The sequence below is a fragment of the Nerophis ophidion genome, linkage group LG20 (assembly GCF_033978795.1).
Source record: "Nerophis ophidion isolate RoL-2023_Sa linkage group LG20, RoL_Noph_v1.0, whole genome shotgun sequence".
NCBI classification, from domain to species: domain Eukaryota; kingdom Metazoa; phylum Chordata; class Actinopteri; order Syngnathiformes; family Syngnathidae; genus Nerophis; species Nerophis ophidion.
This window is the reverse complement of record NC_084630.1, coordinates 5,851,279-5,872,968: the sequence shown is the minus strand read 5'-3', so window position 1 is coordinate 5,872,968 and position 21,690 is coordinate 5,851,279. Positions and strand designations below refer to the sequence as shown.

General features: G+C 40.8%; 1 protein-coding gene across 2 annotated transcripts in view; it reads right to left on the bottom strand.

Annotated features, from left to right (window-relative positions):
* Positions 1-1,384: 1,384 nt before the first annotated feature.
* LOC133538680 (complexin-1-like) overlaps positions 1,385-21,690 on the bottom strand; it is a 55,131-nt gene continuing 34,825 nt past the window's right edge. The window contains exons 3-5 of one of the 2 annotated variants that reach the window (XM_061880379.1): positions 9,701-9,879; positions 2,713-2,907; positions 1,385-2,633 (exon numbers count right to left, since the gene is read on the bottom strand). In XM_061880379.1, the coding sequence (XP_061736363.1) occupies positions 2,716-2,907; positions 9,701-9,879 (371 nt within the window). In that variant the 3' untranslated portion in view covers positions 1,385-2,633; positions 2,713-2,715. Of the gene's footprint in view, positions 2,908-9,700; positions 9,880-21,690 lie in introns of both variants that reach the window. The other variant, XM_061880378.1, reaches the window with a different exon arrangement.

Sequence of the window (21,690 nt, the reverse complement as noted above, 5' to 3'; positions counted from 1 at the left end):
TATGTCTGACAAACCAAAACAAAAAAAACGCGTATTAAAAGATCGATAAAAATCAGTAGCGAGTAGCGAGCTGAATGTAGATAAATGGAGCGGAGTAAAAGTAGCGTTTCTTCTCTATAAATATACTCAACTTTTTTTTAGACCAGTTGATCTGCCGTTTCTTTCATTTTTCTCCTATGTCCCTACCTCCCTTGTGGAGGGGGTCCCTTCCGGTGGCCATGGATGAAGTACTGGCTGTCCAAAGTCGGGACCCAGGATGGACCGCTCGTCCAGAGTCGGGACCCAAGATGAACCGCTCGCCTGTGCATCGGTTGGGGACATCTCTGCGCTGCTGATCCGCCTCCCCTTGGGATGGTTCTCTGCTGGCTCCACTTTGGATGGGACTCTCGCTACTATATTGGATCCACTTTGGACTTGATTCTCACGGTTACGTTAGATCCACTGTTATGTGACTACCAAAAACCAGTTAGTCACTGAGAGTGGAGAGCAGGGCTCTGTCTGACACGCTAGGTCCAAGGATGCTGTTTTGAGGGTGATTTATTGTCCCTTTGAGTAAAAATACAATACATTACATTCAGATGGTTTGTGGTTCCTTTGGAGTCCTTTTGCGATCCTTTTGCGGTCAACAGAAGTATTGGCACCCAGGTTCACGCTCTCTCCAAACAAGCCAAACAATTCAGACAGGTGCAGGTGATATTCATTCAGCAATCATTCAGCCCCACACACACTCCGCCCACACACGTGTAGCCACACCCACTATCCTAGGTGACAAGTGGGAGACAAATCCTTGCCTCTACATCCACTATGGATTGGATTTTCACAATATAATGTTAGATTAGCTCGACAGCCATTGCTTTCAGTCCCCTTAGGGGGAGGGGGTTGCCCACATATGTGGTCCTCTCCAAGGTTTCTCATAGTCATCATAGTCGACGTCCCACTGGGGTGAGTTTTTCCTTGCCCTTAAATGGGCCCTACCGAGGATGTCGTTGTGGTTTGTGCAGCCCTTTGAGGCACTTGTGATTTAGGGCTATATAAATAAACTGATTGATTGATTGATAAAAGTATGTTGCATTAAAACTACTCTTAGAAGTACAATTTATCCCAGAAGTTACTCAAGTAGATGTAATAGAGTAAATTTAGTGGGTTACTGATAAAAAGTGTGCTTTATAACAATTAGGGAGGTTTGTGTCATGTTTGTGCTCCTCCAGAAACCATATTAAAACAAAAAATGTTTTTTCCCCCTCATCTTTTTCCATTTTTCATATATTTTTGAAAAAAGCTCCAGAGAGCCACTAGGGGGCGACCCCCAGTATGTAGCTTTTAGCTCGGGGTTTGGTGTTACTTACACATCAGCCAACATCACAGAGAAAAATAATAACATTACTGGTGTGAACAAGATATTCGATTTTTATTGATTTATCAGGCAGAAACATACATAATAATTCCTTATTGCTCATGAAGGTCTATGTCGCCTCGGCGGCCTTTTTCACACCCATACTACAAGAAATAAAATCTCAGTGAAACACTTTTATTTCATGATCACATACGGTCTCTTCTAGCCCTAAATAGGACGTGAAACGAAATCACAATTAACAAGAAAAAGTCTATCGCTCTTCTCACCCTGTTGAAAAAATGATAATAATGTTGTTATAAACTGTATACCGTATTTCCTTGAATTGCCACAGGGCATATAGTACGCGCCTGCCTTGAATTACCGCTTCCCAAAATATTTACCGCCTGGTCAAACTCGTGACGTCACGAGTGACACTTCCCCTGTCATCATTTTCAAAATGGAGGAGGTTGATTTCAATTTGAAATCACATAAAGGGAAGAAGATTAAGAGCTATTCAGTAGGATTTAAGGTCCAAGCTTACATCACACTCAAATTTTTACTGCATACCTTTGGTAAGCGCAGGAGTGAGAAGAGGTTTTAAATTAATTAACCCCCCCGGCGGCAATTCAAGGAAATACGGTACTTTTAAAGTTTTTTTTTTTCCCAACAAAAAAGAAAACCCTTGCAAAAGAAGTATCCTAAATGCTTTATTACGTATTAGCATCATTATTGGAGGTTATATTGACATGAGAAAACACACAAACTGAGGGGTTATTGCCTTAATATTTTTTGCATAACAAAGAAGAGGGTTAAAAAGGTTTACATGGGTCACACAACTTGTCAAGACAAAATGGCATGCAAGACACAAGAAGTTCCGATACAATAAACATTTTCTACGCTACACAAACACTTAGAAGGCGGGGAGAGAGACGACACTTTTCACAGAGAACGTGTAACACTGTGCAAAATAGGTGAGAGACACAACAATAGCTTCAGGAGCACACAGACATTGTATTAAATCTTTTTTCTTTTCTTTTTTAAATATGGCTTATCAAGTCATCACATTTTCTATTCGGAGAGACACAGTATAATAAATGGATTCAGTATATTTTGGATGTGATTGTTTGGCCCGGCTTGAGGCTTGTAATAGATTTTTGTTTATGTACAATTAAAGTGAACAGCGAGGTGTTGTTGCTTTAAGCTCTTCAAGGGAGTTTAAAAGTAGTCAGAGAAGAAGTGAAGACCCTCCGCTTTGGCGCACCTGGCCGGTGACGCCGGACTGCTGCATTTCCACACAATGCTAAATAAAACAAAATTGAAACTATACAATGCTAATCTGGCGCCGGTTTGGGATTGAAGCCAACTTGTGAAGGACTTACTGACTACTTCTTTAGCATGTCCTGCAGCGGACCTGGAAGGTATTTCATCACTGTGTCCATGATGCTCTCCTCCTCCTCTTCGTCACCGCAGCCGGTCGGCACCGCCTTCTTGGGTCGGGTCAAGCTGCCCGCCACAGTCTCCTCCGCCGCCGCCGCTGCCTCAGCCTCCGCCTCCTCGCGCTTTTTCAAGCCATACTGTTGATAAAAAGCATGGAGTATGAGTAGCGCTGAGAATTTTTTTTTTTTTTTTCGAATGAACCGTCCGTCTCAGCTACAATCAGGCGGAAGGCGGGGTACACCCTGGACAAGTCGCCACCTCATCACAGGGCCAACACAGATAGACAGACAACATTCACACTCACATTCACACACTAGGGCCAATTTAGTGTTGCCAATCAACCTATCCCCAGGTGCATGTCTTTGGAAGTGGGAGGAAGCCGGAGTACCCGGAGGGAACCCACGCATTCACGGGGAGAACATGCAAACTCCACACAGAAAGATCCCGAGTCTGGATTTGAACCCAGGACTGCAGGACCTTCGTATTGTGAGGCAGACGCACTAACCCCTCTGCCACCGTGAAGCCCTATTCTTAATCAAGTAAAAAAATAAAAATAAAAAATTCAAATGTTGAAATTTTACCCGTCTTGTCTGGCCACTCAGGCAAATCACATTGTTGATGTATAGATTTACTTTACAAAAGAGAAGTCTTACTTGTATTTGACTTTATTGAATGTTTGGGTAAAATTGTATTAAAACATTTTTTTAAGTAATAAAACATTTCTCAGAGCTGTTTGTCTACACCAGGGGTAGGGAACCTATGGCTCTACAGCAGGGGTGTCCACACTTTTTCTGCAGGCGAGCTACTTTTCAATTGACCAACTCGAGGGGATCTACCTCATTTATATATATCATTTATATTTATTTATTTATGAAAGAGACATTTTTGTAAACAAGTTAAATGTGTTTAATGATAATACAAGCATGTGTAACACATATAGATGTCTTTCTTTCACAAAGACAAAGAATATAAGTTGGTGTATTACCTGATTCTGATGACTTGCATTGATTGGAATCAGACATTAATGATGATAACGCCCACATTTTCAAATGGAGGAGAAAAAAAGTTGTCCTTTCTGTACAATACCACATGAAAGTGGTTGGTTTTTGGCATCTAATTCATCCAGCTTCCATACACTTTACAAGAAAAACATTGGCGGCAAATTCCGTAGCTTGCTTGATTGACATTCACGGCACCCGAGGGTCTTGTGAGATGACGCTGGCTGCTGCCAGTTCATTATTATGAAAAAATGACAGAGAGGAAGGCGAGAAACACTTTTTATTTCAACAGACTTTCGCGCCGTCCCTTCCGTCAAAACTCTAAAGGCCGACTGCACATTTCCTATCTTCACAGTAAAAGCCCTGCTTCATGCTGCCTGCGCTAACAAAATAAGAGTCTCGGAAAGCTGGCGTGCACAAGTGATGTGCACGCCAGCTTTCTGAGGGATCGCTTGTGCACGCCAGTTTTCCGAGACTCTGTACTTAGTTAGCGCAGGCAGCATGAAGCAGGGCTTTTATTGTGAAGATAGGAAATGTGCAGTCGGCCTTTAGAGTTTTGACGGAAGGTACGGCGCGAGAGTCTGTTGAAATAAAAAGTGTTTCTCGCCTTCCTCTCGGTCATATTTTCATAATAATGATCTTGCAGCAGCCAGCGTCATCTCACAAGACCCTCCGGTACCGTGAATGTCATTCAAGTGACGTCTTGGCGAAGATTGATGATCACTAATTTTTAGGTCTATTTTTTTTAAAAGCCTGGCTGGAGATCGACTGACACACCCCCCGCGGTCGACTGGTAGCTCACGATCGATGTAATGGGCACCCCTGGTCTAGAGCCAGATGTGGCTCTTTTGATGACTGCATCTGGCTCTCGGATAAATCTGAGCTGACATAGCGTAACACGATAAGTAATGAATAATTCCACGTGTAATCACAGTGTTAAAAATAACGCTCAAAATATAAAAAATTCTCATGCATTTTGAATCCATCCATCCGTTTTCTACCGCACCTGTTCAAGAAGTTGCGTTAATGGTAAGAAGTTACGTATTTATTATTGGTTAGTGTGGGGCTTGCCCTCCTGGGGGTTCTTCAGACCACCAAGCACCGACATGAGAGCCTGTTTCAGGGTTACAATATTGTTTTATTTTTCAATAAGTCTCTCAGTTGCTTCCTAACAATTGTCTTTTTGTCTTTCGTTCTCGCTCGCGCTCTGGCTCCAGCCCCAACCCTGTCTCTATTCCTGGCTGCTGCTTATAACAGAGCGACAGATGATTAGATAACAAAGCAAAGGTGGGCCGATCCTGGCAACACCCCGCTTTGCTGCAGGCCCGCAGGCCACGCCCCCTCCACAGTTAGCTTCAGAATAACAATGTTATTACAAAGAATAAGAGACCTATTATACTCTAAAAATGTTGGTCTTACTTAAAAATGCACACATTTAGTTGTTCAGTGTTGAAAAAATGTTTATATGGCTATTACGGAAATACATTTTAAAATATTTGGATTCTTGGCTCTCTCAGCCAAAAAGGTTCCCGACCCCTGGTCTACACCATGGGTGTCAAACTCTGGCCCGCGGGCCAAATATGGCCCGCCGTTTAATTTAATTTGGCCCTTGAGGCAATATCAAATTAACATTAGAGTTGGCCCGCCGGTAACACCACATTCACCGCTAATACTCACACTTGCCAACCCTCCCGATTTTCCCGGGAGACTCCCAAAATGTAGTGCCTCTCCCGAAAATCTCCCTGGGCAACCATTCTCCTCATTTCCACCCGGACAACAATATTTGGAGCGTGCCTTAAAGGCACTGTCCTCTACAACATGTCGTCACGTCCTCTTTTCCTCCACATAAACAGCGTGGTGGCCAAGTCATATAATATATGCGGCTTTCACACACACATACTTGGTCAACAGCCATACATGTCAGACTGAGGGTGGCCGTATAAACAACTTTAACATTGTTACAAATATGCGCCACACTGTGAAGCCACACCAAACAAGAATGACAAATCACATTTCGGGAGAACACCCGCACCGTAACACAACATAAACACAACAGAACAAATTCCCAGGACCCCTTGCAGCACTAACTCTTCCGGAATGCTACAATATACACCCCCCGCTACCACCAAACCCCGCCCACCTAATTTCTATTTTATTTTAGAATTTATTAGCCTGCGGAAAAAGTTAATGTTGATATTTACCTCAGAAGGCTGCAAATAGAAAAGAGGCATTCATTTTTTTAATTACGTTTTATTTAATATACCACTGATGTTTTTTCGTTTGTTTTTTGAAAGTTGATTTTGCACTATTTTGTTGTATAAACTCTGCCTGTTCCATGGCAGGAAGCCCGAGTACCCGGAGGGAACCCACGCAGTCATGGGGAGGACATGCTAACTCCACACAAAAAAAATCCCGAGCCCGGGATTGAACCCAAGATTACTCCTTCGTATTGTGAGGCAGATGCACTAACCCCTGTCCCACAGTGCTGCCCTATTTAAGCCTTGCTTGTTCAATATTCATTGCAAAACTTGTTTGGGTCCCTATTAAAAGGTTAATTTGTTCAACCTTGGCCCGCGGCTTTGTTCAGTTTTACATTTTGGCCCACTCTGTATTTGAGTTTGACACCCCTGGTCTACACATTAAAATTCGGGGTTATTTTGATAACCCAATTTATGAGTTGCGAGTGTACATTTTGGAGTTATTTCTATGAAGAACATTCCTTTTTTTTTGGGTTATAAGGTTCAAATTTTTTACCCTTAGTTGGGTTGAAAAAAATTTACCGAAAACGTTGAGTAAAAAATAAGTCAAATAAGGGGTTTGTCCTTTTCTGAACCAGCAGTTGTGTTAAAATGGGGCTATTTTTTTTAACTCAACATTTTTTTACGTGTACACACTAAAAAATTATGGGTTATTATTATTATAACCCAATTTATGAGTTGCAAGTGTTGGGTTGAATTTAGAAATAATTTTTATAAAGAGAAATACATTTTTTGGGTTATAAGGGTATTATTTTAACTTAATTTCTGGGTTTTCAAAACTATGAAAACCCTGATGTGCATACAATATCCAATCCAATCCACTTTATTTATATAGCACATTTAAACAACGATAACATTTCCAAAGTGCTGCACAGCCATGTTAAAAACAATATTACAAAACAACAATATTATGCTCCACCAATGACTGAATAAAAACAATTAATGAATAAATACAAAACCAATATAAAAAAACAATATAAAAACAAATATGATTAAAAACAATTTTAAAGGGTAAAATCAATTAATTAATTATCTTAAAATGGGTTTTTCGGTAATCCCACTTTCAGTAAAACAGCATTGCAAAAATGTTTATCAATCCCTCTCTTCCTCTAACGCTAGATTCACCCAGGAATGGTAAAAGGCTTTTTTTTTTATTAAAAAGGTGCTTTTTTTTTTCTTGAAGTTAATGTTATTGGGGATTAATCTCTTGAACATAATTCATACATCTCATGTACATGAACATATTTGAGGATGCTGTATAGAACCACTATGACCATACAAAGTTAAGTTAAAGTACCAATAATTGTCTCACACACACTAGATGTGGCAAAATTATTCTCTGCATTTGACCCATCACCCTTGATCACGCCCGGGTGGGTGAGGGGAGCAGTGGGCGGAAGCGTTGGCCACGCCCGGGAATCAAGGCATTTCTGGTAAAAAAAAAAAAATGTTACTCATGTCTTGATTTTTAGTATATTTTAATGGAATACAATATTTGTTATCAGTAGTTGGGAAAGAGTAGGACAAACCAGCAGTAAAATGTATAATTTCTAACCAACTATTCGGTCAAGGAGCGCTAATTTGCGCAACCCAGTAGTTAAGTTTGCAATAACCCAACATTGTATTGAGCATAACTCAGCTTTTGTGTTAAATTAATTCAACCCAATAGTTGGGTTATGAATCAACCAACATTGAGTTAGCAAAACTCAACTTTTGGGTTAAATAATTCAACCCAATAGTTTGGTTGGGAATAACCCAACATTAAGTTATCGTAACTCAACTTGTTGGTTAAATAATTCAAAGCAAAAGTTGGGTTGCAAAAATTAACCCAAAATGTTGAGTTAAAACAACTCAAATAAGGGGTTCGTCCTTTTCTGAACCAGCAGTTGGATTAAATTTTATTTTTTTTAACTCAACATGTTTTAATGTGTACACACTAAAAAAAATGATGAATTATTATTACTATGAGTTGCGAGTGTTGGGTTGAATTTTGAAAGTATTTTTATGAAGAGCAATCCATTTTTTGGCTTGTAAGGGTATTATTTTAACTCATTTTCTGGGTTTTTCAAAATTATGAACAATTTTTGGCTTGTGTTTCAATAAATAACGCACTTTTGGGTAAAAGGCTTTTTTTTATTATTAAAAAGGTACTTTTTTCTTGAAGGGAATTTTATTAAGATTAATCTCATTAACATTATTTACAATCACACATCTTATGTACATGAACATATTTGAGCAAATTGCAATTTAAAATTTCGCGCAGAAGTATCATGCTAAAACGTCGCGCTATGATGACGCATGCGAGTGACGTCACGCATTGTAAAGGACATTTTGTTCCAGCACCGTTCACAGCTATAAGTCGTCTCTTTTCATCGCAAAATTCCACAGTATTATAAACATTTGTGTGGCTGAATCTTTTGCAATTTGTTCAATGAATAATGGAGACGTCAAAGAAGAAAGCTGTAGGTAGGAAGCAGTGTATTGCGGCCGCCTTTAGCAACACAAACAGGTGATGTTTCATTGTTTACATTCCCGAAAGATGACGGTGAAGCTTTACTATGGAACAGAGCGGTCAAGCGAACACTGTTGGATTGGACCACACACACACAAAGTACAGTGTATTATGCAGCGATCATTTCGAAAGATCGTGTTTTGAAGAGGGTATCTTGCGAAGGGCAGCGATGGGCATCGCCACCACCCGTCGACTGGTGCTGAAGAAAGGTGCGAGGCCGACCTTCAAGTTGTGTAGGTACGACCATATAATCTCACTAAAACACTAGTAACACAATAAGTAGATAAGGGATTTTCCAGAATTATCGTAGAAAATTTGTCTAATAACATCTGAATCGCTCCCACTGTTTAGTCTTTTTTTTTCTAGTCCTTCACTCTCACTTTCCTCATCCACGAATCTTTCATCCTCGCTCAAATTAATGGGGAAATCGTCGCTTTCTCGGTCCGAATCGCTCTCGCTGCTGGTGGCCATGATAGTAAACAATGTTGAGATGTGAGGAGCTCTACAACCCGTGACGACACGCGCACATCGTCTGCTACTTCCAGTACAGGCAAGGCTTTTCTATGAGCACCAAAAGTTGCGAACTTTATCGTCGATGTTCTCTACTAAATCCTTTCAGCAAAAATATGGCAATATCGCGAAATGATCAAGTATGACACATAAAATGGACCTGCTATCCCCGTTTGAATAGGAAAATCTCATTTCAGTAGGCCTTTAAACATAAATGGTATATTTTGAATTGCCCCATCTTGGATGTGTAATTGATCCTAAACAATTCAAATATCCACACGAGATGCACAAATTGTATTTGACACGGTTTGATTATGCCTTTCAGCATGTTAATTGGTGACTTTAGTTGTAATATTTCCACACTTCCTCTGCTGATATACAGTAAATTGGAAAAAGCACTAAAGGAAGCGATTAAAAATAGCTCCACAATAATCTGCTTCCATGGCAAGGTTGCTTCTTTAAAAGAAAAAAAAAAAGAAAAACTGGCAGGCGATACGTGATGCCTTCAGAAGCAGTGCTCACATCAAAAATGAGGACGCCGTCCAAAAATAATCAAAACGTTTAGATGAGGAGAACTGCATTCTCGTGCTCAAAGTACTTTAAGTGACAAAACAACTATGATAGTGCACTTTTACTTTTATGACGGTTGTACCTTATCCCTGATGCCTTGTCTCATCGATTCCCTCTCGGACTCCATCTTGGCATATTTGGCCTTCCTCTCCTCCTCCTGCTGCCTCAGCGCTTCTTGCCTCTCCTCCTCTTTCTTTGCAGCATCAGGGTCCTCTTCCTTCTCCTCCCCGCCCAGCATCTTGCCCACATCAGGAGGACCTCCTATATGACACAAACAACATATTAAAACACATACATTCCATAATAATAGTGTGCGTTCAATATATGTGGGGAGGCACTGCCAACGGGCCGACGGCGGGGCAGGGCACGCTGCAGCCCTGCCCAAGATGGCGGCAAGGAGGCGGAGAATGCGGCGGAGCAGAGAGGCGGGGTGTGCCGGGAGCGACGCCGCCGCAATCTAATTTCTCCTGATGCTGCATGAAAGGGAAGAAGGAGAAGGGATCGGGGCAGAGGGAGTTGGAGAACCTGCAAGAACCGACGAAGAGCGGCAGTGGCGAAAGAGAGAGGGATCAGCCCATGAGAGACGACGACGCGGCCGGCTGAAAGAGCGACCGAGGAGCGAGCAGCGGAGAGGAGCTGAAAGAGCGATCCGAGCTGCAGAAAAGCTTTATCGAAAAATAAAAGAGTCAAACCTTGTGCAAAAGCGATGTCCTTCCTGGATGGTCAGTGGAACCCGGGCGGCGACAGGGAAAGTCGTCCACATATAGTTTTAAATAATGACAACATCTACTAAAATTATGTTTTACCAAAAAAAATTTGAAAAATTACTATGATCATGTTGTCTTCAGCCAAAGGACATTTTCATTTGCCTGCACTTGGCATTTAGGTATATGTATATTTTATACGTATGTAATTTTTACAGTCAGAAATGGACCTTTTCAAATTACGAAACGATGAAACTGAACTATTTTTTCATTTGTTTTACAGTGTATGTAAAAATATATACCAGGCAACAATATAATGCATAGGCAAATGTGTAATAAAATCATGAGATGAATCCCTAATCATTTATATTTATAAAGTATTCCCAGTTACAAACGGCCCTCTGAGGGCAGCCATAACAGCAATGTGAAAAAAAGTTTGACACACCTGATATAATGGTATGCCAATGCATCACTTGATTAAAGTACAGTGTTTTACATGCCCTATATTCAAACACAGTGTTACTGTTCAAACTGTGTGTAATGTTAATGGGGCCAAAAATATTAAATATACTTGTTAAATAAAACCTCTGCCTTGTTTTTAATGAATATTTAGACCTACGAGGCTACTGTATTCCAATGTGGCTCGTTAAAATACAGCATTTTATGTAGCGGCAGTGGCGGGTTGTGCGTTTCCTACCTACACCTTCAGCAATGTCTTACTTAGTTTGACATTCCTAAATATCCCTCAAAAAAACAATTTATATCATCACATAACCACGGCTGGAGAAAAACTACACAAAAACACACTTGTGCACTCCTGGGGATAGAATCACCAAAAACAGGCTATATTGCGGCACATTTAAAAATCAAAAAAGCATTTAAAACATATCTTACATGGGTACTGTCACAATTAAAACTATTATAAAAACCATATTAAACGTGGAAAAATAAATAAAATATTTGAACTTTGCTCGCCTTTGTGAGTTGAAAAAGTGAGTGCCGATGATTTCTCCGCTGGCCGGGTATGGCCTCAGTGCCACTTCCTGCTTTTCGCAAATGAAAACTTGTGATTGGATACTCGCTCGGGAGTGACAAGTGAAAATCCAATTTAAGGCTACTGTCAACAACTCGTGATCTGATTGGCTATCGCAACTGCCTATCAACCGGCAGAATTCACATAGGGCTGGCTACAAGCTTGCTGAATTCTTATTGGATAAAAACTTTAACCTAAAAACAATGAATGCTGGAGCCTAATAAGACATGAAGAGAATGTGATGAATACTTTATGGAAAGTAGATTAAAATGAACGTTTATTAATCCATGCTCATGATTTATGTTAGGAAAGTTGCCTTCAGCTATGTCCTAGTTAGTCTGACTTTCATAAATACCCCTCAAAATACCATAATTTTTGTCATCACATAACCATGGCTGGAAAAATACTACACAAAAACACACTTGTGCACTCCTGGGGATAAAATCCCCCAAAACAGGCTATAAATTTCGGCACATTTAAAAATCAATAAAGCATTTAAAACATATGTTACGTGGCACTGTCAAAATTGAAATGATTGTAAAAAACATATTAATCGTGAACAAATAAATAAAAAAATATTTGAACTTTGCTCTACTTCTTTGTGAGTTAAAAAAAAAGTGAGTGCCAATGATTTCTCCGCTGGCCGGGTATGGCCCCAGTGCCACTTCCTGCTTTTCACAAATTAAAACTTGTGATTGGATACTCGCTCTGGAGTGACAAGTGAAAATCCAATTTAAGGCTACTGTCAACAACTCGTGATCTGATTTGCTATCGCAACTGCCTATCAACCGGCAGAATTCACACAGCTACAAGCTAGCTGAATTCTGATTGGATAAAAACTCTAACCTAGAATCAAGCAACGCTGGAGCCTAATAAGACATGAAGAGAATGTGATGAATACTTTATGGAAAGTAGATTAAAATGAACGTTTATTAATCCATGCTCATGATTTATGTTAGGAAAGTTGCCTTCAGCTATGTCCTAGTTAGTCTGACTTTCATAAATACCCCTCAAAATACCATAATTTTTGTCATCACATAACCATGGCTGGAAAAATACTACACAAAAACACACTTGTGCACTCCTGGGGATAAAATCCCCCAAAACAGGCTATAAATTTCGGCACATTTAAAAATCAATAAAGCATTTAAAACATATTTTACGTGGCACTGTCAAATTTAAAATGATTGTAAAAAACATATTAATCGTGAACAAATAAATAAAAAAATATTTGAACTTTGCTGTACTTCTTTGTGAGTTAAAAAAAAAGTGAGTGCCGATGATTTCTCCGCTGGCCGGGTATGGCCTCAGTGCCACTTCCTGCTTTTCGCAAATTAAAACTTGTGATTGGATACTCGCTCGGGAGTGACAAGTGAAAATCCAATTTAAGGCTACTGTCAACAACTCGTGATCTGATTGGCTATCGCAACTGCCTATCAACCGGCAGAATTAACACAGCGCTGGCTACAAGCTTGCTGAATTCTGATTGGACAAAAACTCTAATCTAGAATCAAGCAACGCTGGAGCCTAATAAAACATGAAGAGAATTCGATGAATACTTTATGAAAAGTAGATTAAAATGAACGTTTATTAATATATGCTCATGATTTATGTTAGGCCAGCAGAGAGACTGTGGGCTGGAGGCAGTATAGATGATCACATCTGTTTTGCAGAAAAAAATCCAACATTTAGTCGATTAAATCAGTGTGAATGCTTGAGTCTTTTAGCATTCTTGCAGTCCTGTGCCGTAAAAAGCGACATGAAAGAATGATACGGGTGGACTGTCATGCATTATATGTGCCTCATATTTATAGACAGGGTTAGAAGCAACCAGCATGATGTGAACAATAACAGCTTTGGTTGAGTGAGCAGCCGGCCATCATGTTCTCTTCTTTTGGAGAGAACATCACGGGACAATGATGGAGACTTGAATTATAGAGATGAGGCGATGGCATAGTAAATCAGAGCGAACAGAACAAAAGCCACGGATGTGACGTGTTTGTTTTGAAGAGAAGCAGATAAGCGGGAAGAACGAGGTACCGCGTGTATAATGGAAATCATAATGAGAGGGAGGGAATGTGTCAGAAACGTTTTCCGAGCTGTTCCAGTCGGTGGGATTATCCACCAGGTTGTATATTTCCAATTTACAAAAAATGGAGAGCGTGGCTAGAGGGAAGTGACAAACGAAAGGAGATGGAGAATAAAACTCAAGTAAAAGAGGATAACAGAAGAGGGGAGTGAAATGCAGGATGCACAGCCAAGCAGGATGGGCGGGCGGGGACGGAGGGAGGGGTGGCGGCGGGAAGTCTTGAGGGGCATTTGAGGAGAGGACGAAAGCGAGCGAGCGGAAAAGAAAGTCAGGGTATAATCCCTGAGACGAGCGTCGCCGCTGGTATTGTTGCTATTTCCCTCGTCATCAGCATAATAAAGATGAAGTGCGGCACATTGCGGGGTTAGAAGACAAACAGAAAAATCATCTTAATCTCGGATGTAAAACGAATGCTACCGTTTGCCTCAACGTTCTCCTTTTGTATTGAGCATGGCAGCAAAATAGGCCGTAAGAAAGTTTTCAGTCCCAGGACTTTGATGAAGAATGTGAGAAACGGGACTGAATTCAAGAAAGAGGTGGTTTTTGAGGCTGTATGTAAAACACACTCAGAGTCAGATGTAACGCGGTCGTTGGAGTCCATAAAATACTGATTGCGGCATTTCTGAGATTGCATTGTGTAGAAATCCTTGTTTCTTATCCTTTTCTTTTCGAAATAATACAATAGAATGAGCCCCAAACCAGTCTAACCAGAGTAGATTAGGACAGTGGTTCTCAAATGGGGGTACGCGTACCCCTGGGGGTTTGATTGATTGATTGATTGATACTTTTATTAGTAGATTGCACAGTTCAGTACATATTCCGTACAATTGACCACTAAATGGTAACACCCCAATAAGTTGTTCAACTTGTTTAAGTCGGGGTCCACGTTAATCAATTCATGGTAAACATGAAAGTACATGGGGTACTTGAAGGTATGCCAAAGGGTACGTGAGATTTTTTTTAAATATTCTAAAAATAGCAACAATTCAACAATCCTTTATAAATATATTTATTAAATAATACTTCAACAAAATATGAATGTAAGTTCATAAACTGTGAAAAAAAAAATGCAACAATGCAATATTCAGTGTTGACAGCTGGATTTTTTTGTGGACATGTTCCATAAATATTGATGTTAAAAATTTCTTTTTTTGTGAAGAAATGTTTAGAATTAAGTTGATGAATCCAGATGGATTTCTATTACAATCCCCAAAGAGGGCTCTTTAAGTTGATGATTACTTCTATGTGTAGAAATCTTTATTTATAATTGAATCACTTATTTATTTTTCAACAGGTTTTTAGTTATTTTTATATCTTTTTTTCCAAATAGTTCAAGAAAGACCGCCACAAATGAGCAATATTTTGCACTGTTATACAATTTAATAAATCAGAAACTGAAGACATAGTGCTGTATTTTACTTATTGAGCTCTTTTTTTCAACCAAAAATGCTTTGCTCTGATTAGAGGGTAATTGAATTAAAAAAATGTTCACTGAAAAAAGGTTGCAAACCACTGGATTAGGACATTACTAGGTCGATATTTAGTTATTTCTATTTTGTAACTACCAGTTTCTTCCAACAAAGAAAAACAATTATTCACGCTGCTATTGGCTGTGCTCCTTCGTTTGATTGATGGATTGAAACTTTTATTAGTAGATTGCACAGTACAGTACATATTCCGTACAATTGACCACTAAATGGTAACACCCCAATACGTTTTTCAATTTGTTTAAGTCGGGGTCCACATTAATCAATTCATGGTATGTACTGTATTTTTCGGAGTATAAATCGCTCTGGAGTATAAGTCGCACCTGCAGAAAATGCATAATAAAGAAACATACTTGCCAACCTTGAGACCTCCGATTTCAGGAGCTGGGGGATGGGTTCGCACCTGCCGAACATGCATAATAAAGAACCTTGAGACCTCCGATTTCGGGAGGTGGGGGGTGTGGGGTGTGGGTGGGGGCGTGCTTAAGAGGGGAGGAGTATATTTACAGCTGTTGTGTACGCAGTTGTGCACTCTCTAAAGGCCATAGATGTTATTGTCACATATGCATGATTGATTGATTGATTGAAACTTTTATTAGTAGATTGCACAGTACAGTACATATTCCGTACAATTGACCACTAAATGGTAACACCCCAATAAGTTTTTCAACTTGTTTAAGTCGGGGTCCACGTTAATCAAGTCATGGGTATTCGTGCTGCTTTCTCATCAAAGCTAAGGGCTATCTTTGTATTTTACGTGCTTCTAAATATATTCTAACCTTCTTTAGCTCTTCTCCAACACAATTTTGTAGTCCTAACGAATGTAAAAAGCACTTGCTCTCTGTTTTATCGCTAAACTGTCAGCTAGCTGGCTGCTAAACTAGCCATGAATTGATTAACGTGGACCCCGACTTAAACAAAGTTGAAGAACTTATTGGGGTGTTACCATTTAGTGGTCAATTGTACGGAATATGTACTGTACTGTTAAAAGTTTTAATCAATCAATCAACAGGGTTAAACTAGCCTTGGTACGAAGTGAAGTGAATTATATTTATATAGCACTTTTCTCGAGTGACTCAAAGCGCTTTACCGCTTTACATAGTGAAACCCCATATCTAAGTTACATTTACACCAGTGTGGGTGGCACTGGGAGCAGGTGGGTAAAGTGTCTTGCCCAAGGACACAACGGCAGTGACTAGGATGGCGGAAGCGGGAATCGAACCTGCAACCCTCGAGTTGCTGGCACGGCCACTCTACCAACCGAGCTGTGCCACCCTTCTCATGGAGAGGTTGTCCCTGCTATATACATATATCTATATATATATATATCCATCCATCCATCCATCCATCATCTTCCGCTTATCCGAGGTCGGGTCGCGGGGGCAGCAGCCTAAGCAGGGAAGCCCAGACTTCCCTTTCCCCAGCCACTTCGTCTAGCTCTTCCCGGGGGATCCCGAGGCGTTCCCAGGCCAGCCGGGAGACATAGTCTTCCCAACGTGTCCTGTGTCTTCCCCGTGGCCTCCTACCGGTTGGACGTGCCCTAAACACCTCCCTAGGGAGGCGTTCGGGTGGCATCCTGACCAGATGCCCGAACCACCTCATCTGGCTCCTCTCGATGTGGAGGAGCAGCGGCTTTACTTTGAGTTCCTCCCGGATGGCAGAGCTTCTCACCCTATCTCTAAGGGAGAGATCCAAACTCATTTCGGCCGCTTGTACCCGTGATCTTATCCTTTCGGTCATGACCCAAAGCTCATGACCATAGGTGAGGATGGGAACGTAGATCGACCGGTAAATTGAGAGCTTTGCCTTCCGGCTCAGCTCCTTCTCTACCACAACGGATCGGTATATATATATATATATATATATATATATATATATATATATATATATATATGTATGCACGCCGCATCGACCACTACATCTTCAAAAGGGCAACATACTCATCTACTGACAGGCATATAGAAGTGTCAGTGCATTTATTCCACCATAAATTTCTAAATTCTAAATTAATTTTCATCTTATCTTTTAGCTAACTGGCAACAATTTTGCTGGCGGGCATAAATACAGTACAATCATCTAACACAACACGTCTAACACAGGGGTCACCAACGCGGTGCCTGCGGGCACCAGGTAGCCCGTAAGGACCAGGTGAGTCGCCCGCTGGCCTGTTCTAAAAATAGCTCAAATAACAGCACTTACCAGTGAGCTGCCTCTATTTTTTAAATTGTATTTATTTACTAGCAAGCTGGTCTCGCTTTGCTCGACATTTTTAATTCTAAGAGAGACGAAACTCAAATAGAATTTAAAATTCCCCAAAATATTTTAAAGACTTGTTTAAATAATTTTTTTATTTTTATTTGCGTCTTTTAACTTTTAGAAAGACAATTTTAGAGAAAAAAATACTTTAAAAAATGATTTTAGGATTTTTAAACACATATACCTTTTTACCTTTTAAATTCCTTCCTCTTCTTTCCTGACAATTTAAATCAATGTTCAAGTATTTTTTTTTTTATATTGTAAAGAATAATAAATACATTTTAATTTAATTCTTCATTTTAGTTTCTGTTTTTTCGACGAAGAATATTTGTGAAATATTTCTTCAAACTTATTATGATTAAAATTCAAAAAAATTATTCTGGCAAATCTAGAAAATCTGTAGAATCAAATTTAAATCTTATTTCAAAGTCTTTTGAATTTATTTTGAAAAATGTTGTTCTGGAAAATCTAGAAGAAGTAATGATTTGTCTTTGTTAGACATATAGCTTGGTCCAATTTGTTATATATTCTAACAAAGTGCAGATTAGATTTTAACTTATTTAAAACAGGTCATCAAAATTCTAAAATTAATCTTAATAAGGAAAAATTACTAATGATGTTCCATAAATTCTTTTTTTAATTTTTTCAAAAGATTCGAATTAGCTAGCTTTTCTTTTCATTTTTTTCTGTTGAATTGTGAATTTTGAAGAGTCGAAATTGAAGATAAACTATGTTTCAGAATTGTATTTTCTTTTTTTTCCCTGTTTTCTCCTCTTTTAAATCCTTCAATTAAGTGTTTTTTTCATCATTTATTCTGTACAAAAAAACCTTCCATAAAAGGAAAAAAAATGTACGACGGAATGACAGACAGAAATACCTATTTTCTTATACATATAAATGTATTTATTAAAGGTAAATTGAGCAAATTGGCTATTTCTGGCAATTTATTTAAGTGTGTATCAAACTGGTAGCCCTTCGCATTAATCAGTACCCAAGAAGTAGCTCTTGGTTTCAAAAAGGTTGGTGACCCCTGGTCTAATACAACTAATAGTAATGTTAACTCTTACTTATGAAAAGTAATCCCCCGTGACCATACTTGCCAACCCTCCCGATTTTTCCAGTGGACTCCCGAATTTCAGCGCCCCTCCCGAAAATCTCCCGGGGCAACCATTCTCCCGAATTTCTCCCGCTTACCACTCGTACAACAATGATGGGGGCATGCCTTAAAGAAACTGCCTTTAGCATCCTCTACATCCTGTCGTCACGTCTGCGTTTTCTCCATACAAACAGCATTTCGGCCCAATCACGTAATATATGCAGCTTTCATTGACACACATAAGTCATACTTGCCAACCCTCCCGATTTTTCCGGAAAACTCACGAATTTCAGTTTCCCTCCCGAAAATCTCCCGGGCCAACCATTCTCCCGATTTCCAACCGGACAACAATATCGGGGGCTTGCCTTAAAGGCACTGCCTTTAACATCCTCTACAATCTGTCGTCACACCCGCTTTTCTTCCATACAAATGGCGTGCAGGCACAGCCACATAATATTTGCGGCTTTCACAAACACATGAGAGAATGCTAGGCATATTTGATCAACAGCCATACAGGTTACACTGAGGGTGGCCAGATAAACAACTTTGACACTGTTGCAAGTATGCGCCACACTTTGAACCCACACCAAACAAGAATGACAAACACATTTTGGGAGAACATCCGCACCGTAACACAACAGAACAAATACCCAGGATCCCTTGCAGTACTAACTACCGGGACGCTACAATATACACCCCGGCTACCACCAAACCCCGCCCACCTCAAAACCCGCCTCCGAATTCGGAGGTCTCAAGTTTGGCAAGTGTGACATACGTGAATGCAAGGCATACATGATCAACAGCCATACAGCTCACACTGAGGGTGGCCTTATACACATCTTTAACACTGTCACAAATATGCACCACACTGTGAACCCACGCCAAACAAGAATGACAAACACATTTCGGGAGAACATCCGCAACGTAACACAACATAAACACAACAGAGCAAATACCCAGGATCGCTTGCAGCACCAACTCTTCCGGGACGCTACAACATACACCTCGGCTACCACCAAACCCCGCCCACCTCAACCCCGCCCCATCTCCCGAATTCGGAGGTCTCAAGTTTGGCAAGTGTGACATAAGTGAATGCAAGGCATACATGATCAACAGCCATACAGCTCACACTGAGGGTGGCCTTATACACATCTTTAACACTGTCACAAATATGCACCACACTGTGAACCCACGCCAAACAAGAATGACAAACACATTTCGGGAGAACATCCGCAACGTAACACAACATAAACACAACAGAGCAAATACCCAGGATCGCTTGCAGCACCAACTCTTCCGGGACGCTACAACATACACCTCGGCTACCACCAAACCCCGCCCACCTCAACCCCGCCCCATCTCCCGAATTCGGAGGTCTCAAGTTTGGCAAGTGTGACATAAGTGAATGCAAGGCATACATGATCAACAGCCATACAGCTCACACTGAGGGTGGCCTTATACACATCTTTAACACTGTCACAAATATGCACCACACTGTGAACCCACGCCAAACAAGAATGACAAACACATTTCGGGAGAACATCCGCAACGTAACACAACATAAACACAACAGAGCAAATACCCAGGATCGCTTGCAGCACCAACTCTTCCGGGACACTACAACATACACCTCGGCTACCACCAAACCCTGCCCACCTCAACCCCGCCCCATCTCCCGAATTCGGAGGTCTCAAGTTTGGCAAGTGTGACATAAGTGAATGCAAGGCATACATGATCAACAGCCATACAGCTCACACTGAGGGTGGCCTTATACACATCTTTAACACTGTTACAAATATGCACCACACTGTGAACCCACGCCAAACAAGAATGACAAACACATTTCGGGAGAACATCCGCAACGTAACACAACATAAACACAACAGAGCAAATACCCAGGATCGCTTGCAGCACCAACTCTTCCGGGACACTACAACATACACCTCGGCTACCACCAAACCCTGCCCACCTCAACCCCGCCCCATCTCCCGAATTCGGAGGTCTCAAGTTTGGCAAGTGTGACATAAGTGAATGCAAGGCATACATGATCAACAGCCATACAGCTCACACTGAGGGTGGCCTTATACACATCTTTAACACTGTTACAAATATGCACCACACTGTGAACCCACGCCAAACAAGAATGACAAACACATTTCGGGAGAACATCCGCAACGTAACACAACACAAACACAACAGAGCAAATACTCAGGATCCCTTGCAGACCAACTCTTCCGGGACGCTACAACATACACCTCGGCTACCACCAAACCCCTCCCACCTCAACCCCGCCCCATTTCCCGAATTCGGAGGTCTCAAGTTTGGCATAAGTGAATGCAAAGCATACATGATCAACAGCCATACAGCTCACACTGAGGGTGGCCTTATACACATCTTTAACTCTGTCACAAATATGCGCCACACTGTGAACCCACACCAAACAAGAATGACAAACACATTTCGGGAGAACATAAACACAACAGAACAAATACTCAGCACGCCTTGCAGCACTAACTCTTCCGGGACACTACAATATACCCCAACCCCGCCCACCTAAACCTCAATGTTGGCAAGTATGCCCGTGACTGTTTTCCACGATCCGCTGATTCGAGTAGGATTATGTAGAAGAATGATTCGGCATTGTGTTTTTCCTCGTTGTTTCTACTGCTGAAATATGAGTGGATGCCCCTTTCAAGATGGCTGCTGAATTTCTTGCGCCCCAGCAGCCAATGCGGCGTCTACGACTTTAGAGGCCGTGGACACGCTTGATAACATTAGCCGTATTGAGCTACAGTTTGTAGCCGTCCTAAAAGGCACACAAACTACGTTGAGCCGGATAAGAGACATAACAGATTTAGTTTGTTAGCCAATCCTACACCCCAGTCCACCGGCCACCACACCAATGTAAACGGACAAAAATTCGGGGTCCACGGCACATCGCGTTTTATAGACTACCGCGTTATATATCGAAATTCGAGTGTATATCTTTTCTCTATAAAACATGTTGATATTTTTGGGTGTCTGGAACATTTCCTACGGTTTTAGTCAGACCTACTAATGAAAACTGAAGTACCACTCTGCGAGACTTTGGCCACTAAAGGGAGGTCACGGGTACAAAATAAATAATGTGTTAATGACATCATCGCAGAGCACTTACAGTAGACACTCCAAAGCCGGGGGTTGTAAAATTCAGAAATTCGACGAAATCATTGGTAGAGATGCACAAATAAATCAAATATGAGGTCATGTGTGACCTCAGCTCAGCAAGTATCAGTTAATAAACTTTGTTCGCTTGGGCTTTGACACCAAAAAGGAGCAGCCATTTATGTCTCAAAGGGCCCCTCTAATTCTGACATCATTTCTTATTTCATTGTTCTAAACCGGGGGTCAGCAACCCGCGGCTCTCT